Here is a 13,271-nt window from a genome sequence, read left to right on the forward strand (position 1 = left end):
AGGTGAGCCCACAGGGCTGGACTGGGACAAAAAATTGGCCCGGTCATTTTCGTGTGAATTTGGCCCAGACCGGCCCACCAAAACCAGCGCGCAGATAGCAGAAACTCTTCCGCCCGCTCCGTCGAGGCACACATACACACAAACAAGCCCTAAATGATACAAACCAACAGACAACTGCACAACCCTTTGTTGCTCTCACAAGAATGCTGGCAAAAGGATTCAAGAGAGAAGAGGGTTTATTTGTCACTCACCTCCACTTGTCAATTGTTTTTATAATAATAATAATAATAATAATATATATATTTTTAATCATATCATAATTTGAGCGGCCCCCTACGGTCACGGCCCACCGGTGATATGACCGGTACGCAGTGCCGTCTCCAGGCACTAATCAGCAGGGGGGCATACTTTTTTTTTTCCAAAGGGAGCACTTAATTTTTCAAACCCCACCTATAACAAATAGTCGCCTATTAACAAAGTGATGCTTGAAAAAGCCAATTATGCAGCAGCACCAACAACAAACAAATAAATACAAATATGTTGAGCATTATATATCTTATATTATATTATATGTCTTCTGCATGCATATTACCTTGCATATTTCTATTAACTATTCAATTAATTTGAACATATTTACAATAATCATGGAGAGCTTATAGATTTAACATTATTAAAACATTAAAATATTGGTAGGGTACTACTATGGCCAATCTGGACTGGAGGGGCACAAAATCCAATCGGGGGGGGGGTGGGGCAATGCCCCCCAATGCCCCCTGTAGAGACGGCACTGCCGGTATGTCCTGTGGCCAGTCCACCCCTGGGTGAGCCGGTAGGTTATTATCACAGTGGCACCACAGGAATGTGTGGGCAGCGGGTTAGGAGGACTAAATTCTTGCTGGGAGCTAAAAAATGCTTACAAATTGGGCTATACTCTAAATAAAATACATAAATTAAAAAGATTAGATGAGAGAGGATTAGATGCGGTTAGAGAGGATTAGAAACACCAATATCCACACGGCGGCAGCCAAACCTCCTCCTCCTGCAAGCAGACACCCTGGGCGTGCCGACGAGTCACAGTCTGTGCTGCACGGTTCATTCAAGGCCAAATTGTAATAATAATAGCTGCAAGCAGAGATAAGACGGGACCAAGCAATAAGCCCTTTTAGGCTGCTCAACAGTGCCACTTTAGGTCACCCAGCGGTATTGCAGCTGTCCGTATCACAGACAGACAGACAGACAGACAGACAGACGGACGAGGCATGTTGACGGACGAGTTATGCCTGTTCAAAGTTTCTGTTATCACTGCTTGCAGCTATATTTTTTGTACAAAATGTTCACGTACAAGCTTCTCTTCAACTGGGATTTCAAATAATGGTCCATAGATTGTGTGGCTACATCTGTCATTAAAATACATTACACCCCTGTGAAGTGAGGGGCGCTCTTGTCATCGTAAATCATACAATAAAAAAATAATATACTTCTTCATGAATTAATTTGTCAACTTATGTTATTATCTTTTAAAGGAGAATTTTGGACTAGAAGGCTTTATTTGTACCTTATACCTTTATTTGTAGTTGTTACCACCAAAGAGGTCCAGGTGTTATTTTGTGCAAAAACGCATTATTGGCTATTTTCCCTACCATGAGCCCTCAATGGGGCGTTGGGTTTTAGTGCTAATTCGCTCATTTCCATCGCTCAAAAAAATAATATATATAGGGTTAGGGTATTACACGCATATTTATTGCTTAGTTTTAGTCATCATAGCTTAGTTTTCATTTAGTCAGTGGAAAAAGGTAGTCGACGAACATTTTTCGTCTTGGTTTTATAGTAGACGAAATCAACACTGCTCTGCTCCTGCTTCTCTCCTCTCTCCTCCCATACAAAGATCTGTCTGCGGCAGGAGGACGGCCAGCGTGCGCGTGGACACATACTGAACTTCTCTCCTCTCTCCTCCCATGCATGCAGAGATCTGTCTGCTGACCCACGGCAGGAGGACGGCCAGCGTGCGCGCGGACACATACTGCCGCCTGTACTCTCTGAGCGTGGACAGCTTCAACGAGGTCCTGGAGGAGCACCCCATGATGAGGCGCGCCTTCGAGACCGTGGCCGTCGACCGACTGGACCGGATCGGTAATATGTTCTCTCTCTCTCTCTCTGTCCACATTGGATCATCGTCGTCTGCGTGTGCTGTGTCTGTCTGTAAGCTTCTTGTAAAGGCGACACCCCCCCCCCCCCCCCCAAATAAAAAGAATATAAAAAATATATAATAAATAATAATAATCATACTTTTTAGCACTTGGAATTGTAGTCATCTCTCGGACATCATATATGAGACAATTTCTTCTATGACAGTCGTTCTCGCCTATATCAAGGCGTCTTGCTGGTATTAAAAGTGACATAAAAAAGGTCATTACATTGTGACTTTTTAGAAATGTGCAGATACCCAGACACTATACACTTACAATCTAAATCGGTTTGTTTCCTGTTGCGCGAGAAAACAAATCATGAAAAATATAATAGTAATAAGAAAAGAAAAGAAAAAAAATTGTGGATCCAAGTGCGTTCCCAACCCCCAGTTTGGGAACCATGCAGTTTTCAGTTTATTTTTCTTTATAATGCAGCATCACCCCAAGGGGTCTCATGTGCACTTCGCAGCAAGTCATACAACAAATTACATAACAGTAGAAAATAAACACAGTAAGATGTGCCAGCGCAGATCATGGTCAAACAATTACCATGTGGTAAGTGCACAGCTACATCAGTAAAAGGAACAGAACAGAAAATAAAGAAACAACATTACAAAATAGCAGTGGCGGCCGTACCACCCCTGAATAAAACGTGAATAAGAATGACTGAGAAACTAAATCTGCAGCCTGTAATTTATTTAAAATTAGCAATCCAGCAACGTAAATATTATATAATATAAGTAACCATTAACCAAAGGCAGTGATTAAAAGTTGTATTATGCGCCCATGTTGTATTATGCTGCCATGAAATGTCAAATGTTGTTTACGTTGTGTGACTTTTCTGATTGGTTACTGAGTGTCACGTGTTGGTGCGTGTTCATCTGTAGCCCTTGACTCACTGCATTGAAGAGTAATGCATTGCGGTCCACATGTCTTCAATACAAACGATAGGAAGCCACTGGGTCGCGAAATATGTGCGATCCATTTTATTCACACCACAAACCACTTGGGGGCAGCATACACGTTTGACATATAGTTTAACACACAGTCACCACAGACACTAGAAAAACATGAATGATGAGCCACATGATCGAGCCAGGTAAAGATAATGATATAGATTAATTAATTTTCATAATATAAATAAGACAAGGAAAAATAAAACTGTTAAATCACTGCAGAAAACACATCTTGAAAGAAGAACACTGCAGGAAAAACTTAAATTAAAGAGCTGGGACCAGATAAACCAGATCACACAAAGAAACTAGTGAAGTGAAACAGTGAAGAGAGTACACCGGGACCTTTTCAAAGTGTTCATAGAGCTGGTATGATAAGAAGGCTTGGCTGACAGCATGCACTCCAAATAAATATTTTGCTATCAGACAGCAGGGTCAGATCCAGCATGGATCAAGACTGGAGTGAATGATTTAAGGCACTTTCCCAAAAAAAATCTGAAAAACACAACCTCAATCCACATATAACATGGAAAATGCAGTGAAATTAGCCATGTTTGTTTTTATTTTTTAAAAGCCTTTCATTGAATGTGATGATACCTATAGTGCATGTTTTCTCGATATTTTTATAGCACACACCCTGGAAAAAAGTGACCAGCCGCCACTGCAAAATAGTGTTTAAAAAATGGTAAATGGTGCATTTATATAGCGCCTTTATCCAGTGCTAGGGGGGAACCTTAGCTTAGTGCAAATATGGGCATCTCTAACAGCCTTAGAGAACCAGTGCTTCAGATGTATATGACTATACATTAGTGAGGGAAATGAAAATTAACGTCATGTAACCTTGCTGTTTCTCTCTCCGTGCTTCCAGGGAGGAAGAACTCCATGCTCATGCGTAAGTCCTCCCAGGGCGGCTCCATGATGGGAGGCAGCATGGGTCGCGGCGGAGGTCGCGGGGGCGGGGGGCTGTCCATGCACGGCGGCGGCCTGGGCTCCTGCGACAGCATGCTGGTGCAGCAGATCGTCAAGCACGACAGCATGCCCGCCATGCAGGAGGCCATTGCGGCGGCCGCGGCGGCGAGGGGCCACCACCACCACCAGGGGGGAGGCGGCGGCTCGGTGTCCCCACGGCCGCGGCCCGTGATCTGGGCGCCGCTGGTCCACGCCCCGCTGCAGACGGCGGCCGCCACCACCAACGTGGCCATCGCGCTCATGCACCAGCAGCAGCAGCACGCCGCCACCGCCGCCGCCCTCTTCCTGCCCTCGCCGCTCATCTCGCCCTCGTCCGCCTCCTTCCCCCTGTCGTCGCCGCAGCCGCGGGGCGGGGGGGGCCTCCCGCCGCCCTCCGCCCTGCAGCCCCTGCTCATGCAGCGGCCGTCCGTCAGCTCCCTCATCGGGATGATGGGCGCGGGGGGCATGGGGGGCTTGTCCCCGCGCGGCGGGGGGATCATATCCCCGCCGTCCCAAACGCTGGCGGCCAAAACCCCGCCGGCCGCCTCCTCCTCCTCCTCCTCCTCCTCTTTCCAGCTGGGGCGGACCTTCCACTACGGCCTCCGCCTCCACGCAGGCGGGGGGGATCCTCCCCCCACGTCCTCCTCCGTCATCATGATGGGCGGCGGCTCTCCCGGGACGACGCCCCCGACGACGGGGGGTGGCGGCGGGACCCGTACCCCGCCCCTCCACAAGGTGGCGCCACCCACGCCGAACCCCTCCTCCGCCGCTCCCGCCCTGCCGGCCGGCGGCCCTCAGACGACGACGACGGCGGCGGACGGGCGTAGTTCGGCGCCCGGCCAGCAGCGGGCCAAGGAAGCGCTGTTGCGTCACGGAGGCGGAGGAGGAGGGCCTCCGGGGGGCTGCCAGGGTCTCCCCGCGCTGGGCAGGCTGACCCAGGAGGCGCGGCTGCTGTCGGCCTCGCAGCCCAGCCTGCCTCAGCGCTCCTGGGTGCAGGGCCTCCAGCCTCAGCCCCCTCTGCACCGCAAGGCCTCCGGGGGAAACATCCTGGCCGCTCCCTTCCTGCTCGCCGGACCCCTGGCCCGAGGCGGCAGCGCCGGGGTGCTGAGTTCTACGGCGGCCGTTCCCGCCGCCGCCGTCCTCCCGTTCATCGCACAGACAGTGCACACACACGCTGCCGCGCACGCCAACACACAAGCCACCTCTCACGCACAAACCGCCGCACATGCCAGCGGCGGCGCACAACCGGCCTCCTACGCTGTCCCCGTGCCCGCGCACGCCAAAACGCACACTGCCGCGCACGCGCCGCCGCCGCCATCGACGTCGTCCTCTCTGCCTCCTCCGTGCTCGGCGCCCAAACTGAGCCCGCCCGCCTCCTCCTCCTCCACCCACCCCCACGGTCCCAGGGGGGCGAAGGCCTCCTCCTCCGTCTCTCCTCTTTCCGGTCCCAGCCCTGCGCCGACCCCTTCCCCCATCCTCACCCCCACCCAGCAGCCCCCCACGGCCTCCCTGGCCCCCACCCAGTCTCATGCCCCCGCCCAGCTCCGTAACCCCATCCTGACCCCCACCCAGTCCCGTACCCCCACCCAGACTCCTACCCAGTCCCGTACCCCCACCCAGACTCACAGCCAAACTCCCACCCAGTCCCGTACCCCCACTCAAACTCCCAGCCAAACTCCCACCCAGTCCCCTACCCCCACTCAAACTCCCAGCCAAACTCCCACCCAGTCCCGTACCCCCACCCAAACTCCCAGCCAAACTCCCACCCAGTCCCGTACCCCCACTCAAACTCCCAGCCAAACTCCCACCCAGTCCCGTACCCCCACTCAAACTCCCAGCCAAACTCCCACCCAGTCCCCTACCCCCACTCAAACTCCCAGCCAAACTCCCACCCAGTCCCGTACCCCCACCCAAACTCCCAGCCAAACTCCCACCCAGTCCCGTACCCCCACCCAAACTCCCAGCCAAACTCCCACCCAGTCCCGTACCCCCACCCAGACTCCCAGCCAAACTCCTACCCAGTCCCGTACCCCCACCCAGACTCCCAGCCAAACTCCCACCCAGTCCCGTACCCCCACCCAAACTCCCAGCCAAACTCCCACCCAGTCCCGTACCCCCACCCAAACTCCCAGCCAAACTCCCACCCAGTCCCGTACCCCCACCCAGACTCCCAGCCAAACTCCTACCCAGTCCCGTACCCCCACCCAGACTCCCAGCCAAACTCCCACCCAGTCCCGTACCCCCACCCAAACTCCCAGCCAAACTCCCACCCAGTCCCGTACCCCCACCCAAACTCCCAGCCAAACTCCCACCCAGTCCCGTACCCCCACCCAAACTCCCAGCCAAACTCCTACCCAGTGCCGTACCCCCACCCAAACTCCCACCCATACTCCTACCCAGTCTCATACCCCAACCCACACCCCCACTCAGTCCCGTAGCCCCGCCCAAACTCCCACCCACACCCCCTCCCACACCCCCACCCAGGCCCGCACCCCTACCCTCTCCCCTTCCCAGGTGCTGCAACGCTCCTCCTTTCCCCCAGTCGCTCCCAGTCAGACCGCGTACCCCCCCAACCCCCCCACTCCCCCTGCCAGAGCCCCACCCATTCCCGCCCCCTCCTCCTCCTCTGCCCCTCCCCATGTTCAAACCTCCATCTCTGCACAGGCATCCACCGGTCCTTCCCATGTTCAGAGCTCCATGCCTGCACAGACACCCGCCACCGGTCCTCGCGGTAAGGTCAAGTTCTCCGTACATCCGGTCCAACAGTCTCCCGGCGCTGCTCCCGCCACCACCACGACAGCGCCGCCCCTCCCCCTCCACACTGCCACGCCCTCAACCCCCCAAACCACACCCATCCCTACTGACCCGCCCGCCTCTCTCCTCCGCCGACACGACAACGGCAACAACTCCTAACACGCTACCTGACTCCCACCCCCCTCGCAACCCCCCCCCTCCACTAGTCCCGCCGCCTACGCTTCCCCTCCGACCGCCGCCCAAACCTCAAACGCCCAGCGCTAGCCCCGCCCACACTGCCGCCGCCCCCCGCCCACCTGCCCCTGATCAGGACAAACTCTTAAGGGTCTCAGACACAAACTTCCTGCCAACATGTAGGAGGGGGGGGGGGGGGGAGAGGAGCGGATGGGATTGGACGAATGCTCATTGGCCGAGCTGTGTGGGGTCTATACGGAGTTGTATGTCTATTTATGTTGTTAGATGTGTTCTCATGTGGTCACGTTCGGTTTGTCATCCATCTAGAATGTTGTCGTCTTAAGAGTATCATGGAGTCACACCGCTGTGACTGGCATTAACATGATGGACCTAATTTATATATGAAGCGGACATGATGTAGACACAGGATACAGTGGGGTTCGGTTCGTCTCTTCCGTGTAGGTTTTGAAAGGTACCTTGTAGGTCTTGAGAGGTACCTTTCAGGTGAAAGGTACCTTTGGGAAGCCACACCTCTGATGCACTGAAGTTCTGATGGCTCAAACCACTTTGAAAGCCCGCCAGAACCGTAGAAACCGTAGGGTTAAATAGTACCCTAGCCTGCCAGAACCGTAGCCTATACGTTTTCCAGGGTTTACATTCTTTAATCCATGTTTTTATCCGATCGAATCGTTAGCATAACATAGCAAGCTACCGTTCGTTAGCATAACAGTCAAAGTGGGACACTGGCCGCCGCCATTTTGAAGATGCGCGTGCATCCACTTGCATTCTGCATTCAAAGCCCTCTATCTCAGAAACGGCGCAATTAATGTTGTTTCTGGTGAAAACAAGGTTTTTCAACGGCCTGTAGCAGGCGCTGTGATTTTTCACCCCCGACCAAGAGAACAACAACCGGTCAAGACACACCACACACCATTCTGTCATTGTAACATCTGGTTACGGATATTTGGCTCTTCAAAATAAGGGTTACGCGCTAATACGCTATCGAGGGATTCATTAATGCTGGCGGGAATTATCCCTTCACTAAGTCCCTCCCCAACCCATCCTTGTCCAATAGGCACGTTAGCAGCGAAGAAAGCTTGACCTGCATAGCAACCATTGCTAAACTTTTTGGATGGGCATTGGACAATCGCTTTTTGGGGTGGGATTTAGGGAAGGGCTAATTGGGTTAAGAGGTTGCTCATTTGGCCACCCAAACAAAGCGTGAATGTAAAGCGTCTCCAATCCTCTTACAATATTTTATTCACACGCATCCAAAAAAAGGAACAGTGCAGATAGTCACCTCTAGTGTTGTGTACCTTCACTGGTCGGGCTGCATCATCCAGAAACAACACCTGACACAAAGCAACATAAAAAGAGCCCTTCTATATCATGAGGAGGAAGACTCGTTGATATCACTGCGTCGCGATCACACAGTTCATGCGTCTAACATGATTCATAAACACTGATGAATGGCATTCAAATCTGAACTATAGTGTTTGGAACTATTGGTCACCTGCACCGCAGGAGCTATTTTCAAATATTTAAAAAATCTTTTCTCGATGGCTGATGGCAAAATCATGATAACTTGGGAGGTTCGGTTTCAGTTGAGGCGGTACTTTGAAACTTCAACCAATTCAGAATGCAGCTACAGCCAAAACGTAATCAAAATGTGCTTAATATAGTGAATAGCCAATGAAATCGCACTTTCAGGCCAATTCATCTGCTCAGTTTCGGGTGACACCAGGAGGGTTGGTTATATTAGAGGTTATTCAACTGGATAGATGTGTAAAGATGCAGAGTGACTGATTCATATCTTGACAATAGTGTACGTGTGTGTAAAGGCCTATTCATACTCCATTTATGTGATACGGTGACCACCGAAAACTACAACAACTCTCTCGTTTTTACTAACCACCGAAAAGGTGAGTAGTTTATCACCTCAAACTGGAGTATGTACAGTATGAATAGAAGACACACATGTTAATGCCAGGACATAATGAGCTGTATCTACATGTGTCCTGACGGGGACAGCAAGGAGACACGTCCACGTGCATCCATATGTACTGTACTGTACTGTATGTGTATGTTAGATATTGTTGGAGCACCAGAACAGAGCTATAGAGGACAAATGGACGTCCTTGTAGGAGTAGTAGCAGCATCATGTTCTGTGCAGAATGGACTCAGTAACACTGGAACGTGCTCCACTGCAAATCACCCACAAACTGTAGACCTTTGGCTGCCCTTTTGTGTTCTTCCTGTGTCTTCTCGTTCTTTCTTTCCGATGTATAGGCCATGTATACCTGCAGGACTTGTAGGATTTGCAGGACTAGGACGTGGAATGGAAGCAAAAGGAATCTCCTCTTTCCCTGCGGAGCACACTTAATGGAAATGTGATTCATTCTGACAGAGCGGGTTTTTGTGTGTGCTTTGGGTATGTGCACACATTCTGATCCGACCATCTTACTGTGTTCCGGAGCCTGGTTTAGACCAAGAGGCCAGTACAACATACTGGTTTGGACCAAGAGGCCAGTATACAACATACTGGTTTGGACCAATTGGGCCAGTATACAACATGCTGGTTTGCACCAAGAGGCCAGTACAACATACTGGTTTGGAAGGAGATACCAGACAGTACAACATGCATTCCAGCTCAGTGCCCCAACTTGCCTCCTGGTTTTTCACCAAAGTGTAATATTTTCCTCATCATCATATAGTAATAATTATAAGGATATAGTTTAATAACAATTAACTGTATAGTTGAGGACCTTATAGAATAGATAATGGTATAATAGAAGTGCACTGGTAGTTGTTGTGTGGGTGCGTGCGTGCATTGCACGTGTGTGTGTGGTGTTTAGTTTTGGACTGAGACAAACCTTTGATAACGTCTTCATGTCTACACTCAGAGCTGTAAAAACAAAACAGTTTTCTCGTGTGAAACAATGTCCTGTTCTTCTCTGTTCTCTGCTCTGCTCTGCTGTGGCGTTATACGTTTGTCCCTTCTCTCTCCCCGTAGATGGCGTGCCTCGGGGGTTGTTTTTACACCTCTCTGCCTGTCTTTCATCCGTCTCCACACACACACACGCACACACACGCACACACACCATCTCATCACAGGCTTATGTCACTGTATCATGTCTCAGCCTTCCGTCTAGAAAAGATTATTCAGGAGAGATTTTACTTAGTCTAGTTTAATATTCTATATTTCTTATCTAATAGATGAAGCTATATGTTCCCGTATTCTTCAGTGACACTTTAGACCACTCCCCTACTGAGATTCCTCTACATAAATGATGATGATCAACTCAAATTAACTCTCATTAAAGTGTTAATCCTTAAGATCATGATATTACAACAATATAGATCCCAGACGGGTTTGTGCTCAAAAGAGGCCTAAAATAAAAGTAGGAAATAGGCACTATAGTACACAAAAAAAAAAGAAAATCAATGAAAAAAGCACATTTTTGTAGCTATTCTGTATCGCTGACATTCACACCAGCCAGAGTATTTCACTGCCACGTTCTGAGAAAGCGGTGAAGTTCAATGCATTATCGTCTCTGTGGATATGCATGGTGCGACAACCGCTTTCCCCTGCATGCTGCGACAGGAGGCGAAGCCAGTAGAAAAGCCAAGAGGCAAAAGGTTTACCGCTGTGTGGTGAGACCACACGGGTGCCAACCAGAAGCGTGCTGCGCTCTGGAGTAAGTAGTCCGCACACTGTTTTTGTAGCTCCCACGGGAATTTTATTTAGGTATAGGACTTCAGCGTTTTCGAAACGTTGTGCGTACTTTCTTTTGGATTCAGTTTCCATAGTACACTCGACACCGCTTGGGATGGACAGGAACGGACTTTGATACGGAATGTATCAAGATTGAGCAACCGCTTGGCCTATGTCTTACCTAAAATTGACGAGGTCGTTTACAAACCAGCTGCCAGTGCCAGTGTCCGTATAATTCTCCTCGCTGTGCCTGCCACCGCGCAGCTATAGACATGCTCGATTTTACGCTCGCTTGCCGCCGCTGGTGTTAACCCACTTAAACCGGTTACTATACTTTGATCCGACGGAGCATTGGTCCGATCGACAACCTACCTCAAACCCTCACCCTAACCTCCCCCGGGGCAGACACCTAAACCTAACCCCAACCCTCTCCCGACCCCCAGAGCACCCGGATCATAGTATGCCTCCCACTTAAACCCCATTATGGTTGTCGCGGAGTTTCTCAGGGCTCTATGCTAGTGTGTTTTCAGTTGTCTGTTATTGTGGGCAATGTGGGGAAAGCTTTTTGCCGAAAATAGCCGATGGATCCGCTATAATATGGACGCTGCAGGGTGTGCAGTTCACCGAAAGCAGACCTCATGAAGACCCGCTATAGGGGCGAAACGTTGTTTAATTTTGATTAAACGTTTCCACATGGGATCTATTAGACGGCATGCAGTCTTCCCTGCCTCTTCTAATGCAGGTCTTTTTGTTCAGCAACACCTGTACAATTTTGTTTGGGATGTGCGCGCTTTCTTTCCGGACTCCGTTTCCAAATTCACCAAAACCCCAAAAATCTTCAGGATTAACACTTTAATAATTCTCGAGAGAAGTGACGGGTTGTTCACGGACAGTATCATGGACAAGACTAGATCATCAGAATAAATCAATATTCGTTCGGGTGAAAACGTTATACTTTAATAATGCTATAATAACCTTTTCTCTTTCCATCATCTCTGTGCCGTGCCGTACGTGTGTTCTTCGTGCCTGTACGTGTGATTATACCATGTTGCCTAGACTGTACATTCTAGACGGACCAAAAGCATTCTTTGGACTTTTTGGCTTTAGCTTTCAGCTGAAATTAGCTAACGATGCTGATGTCACTGAGGGGAGTGCTGATATAGTGATGATGATGATTAAAAGGGTAATGGTGGCGATGTATCTATCTGGTTGTAAGAATAAAGTGGTTTTAGATATCAATTTGGTGAGGATTTTATTCTGAAGTGTGTCCGCTTGCATTTGTGTGTCTGAACATGTGTGTCATAAATTGGGAAGTGTCTGTCTGTCTGGCTGGCTGGCTGGCACGCTCGTGCACGACTGGTTAATTTATGGTTAATTAATTACTGAGATTAATAAGATTATTATTATTCTGCCATGAAAACCCTTTCGGACATGGTGTCCTTTTGGCATGTCATATCATTGCCTAAATCGTTCTCAAATTATTTTTCCAGACATTTTCTGTTCAGATCCTGTAGCAGATCTGCAAGCTCACATCGTGCCATGAATCATGAGCTTGCCGATTGGCCGAAAGCATATGGCATTGATTGATTTATTGAAGTATTTATTAACAGTTTGCAGAATTACAGTAGGCCTACATATGTACAAGCACAACTTTTGTGGACGACACCAAGTGTCATGCTTTATGGCATAAAGCATTACACTTGTTTACAAGAGGGGTCCACCATTTTCAATTAATCAGAGACATGAGACATCTGAATAGACGCCTTAACAGACGACGTGACGTCACACTGATAAGCAACAGCATGCACGCGCATACTGGCAGTGGCAGCACAAGAACCCTGCCTCTCATGCAATGGAAAAGTTCTAACTGCACTTGTAAAAAATGCCCCATCAAACTTCCAGGTGCTGTTTTTCTCCCAGTGTGGAGGAAGAATGATTAGGATTTTTATTCTATTCTCTCGCCCTTGAATTATATATAATCCATTGGTTTCTGTTGTGTGTGAACAATAATAGCAATTCAAATCAGTTGTCCTCAAAACCATGCAGTCGCTGTCATAAGTCACTGCAGCCTATTTGTGCACTGCACGGCTGCAGTGCTGCACGCGCACCCGCAGACCATCAAGTATAATGTATGCTTCGTCCCGCGCACGCAGACCTCTACGCTCACAACAGTCGCATCCGCTATGCGATGTGAGCTTATATCAGCTGTTCTCTGTGCGCGATACTGTTGCGCTTTGAAGTATACATGTCTCCTAGGGTGCATCTCACTAGCCAACACACAAGAGGAGGTTGAATGGACTGAAACCAGCGCTCCCCAAAACAACAGGTTTGGAGATCTGTTGGGAATTGATTACATGAAACAGTCACCCGTGCTCCCAGTCCCAATGTTTGTAATATTGGTCTATACACACTTTTAAAATACCGAATGAATTAGGCCTATGGGAGATAAAGTGCACTGTCACAATATGCCCACTAGATGGAGCTTATAGGCCTAGGATACAAGTCAACAGCGGTCCGTATTTAACACGTAGGGCTCTATAG

At 49.4% G+C, this 13,271-nt stretch overlaps 1 protein-coding gene across 1 annotated transcript in view; it reads left to right on the plus strand.

Annotated features, from left to right (window-relative positions):
* Positions 1-7,000, plus strand: part of LOC310856579 (uncharacterized protein) — a gene marked incomplete at both ends in the record, with an annotated part of 97,781 nt that extends 90,781 nt beyond the window's left edge. The window contains 2 exons of the mRNA XM_083762051.1: positions 1,966-2,130; positions 4,008-7,000. Of these exons, the coding sequence (XP_083618177.1) occupies positions 1,966-2,130; positions 4,008-7,000 (3,158 nt within the window). The remainder of the gene's footprint in view (positions 1-1,965; positions 2,131-4,007) is intronic.
* Between the last annotated feature and the right edge of the window lie 6,271 nt (positions 7,001-13,271).

Source organism: Protomyctophum parallelum (genome assembly GCF_964188405.1).
Source record: "Protomyctophum parallelum genome assembly, chromosome: 3".
In the NCBI taxonomy this organism is placed as follows: domain Eukaryota; kingdom Metazoa; phylum Chordata; class Actinopteri; order Myctophiformes; family Myctophidae; genus Protomyctophum; species Protomyctophum parallelum.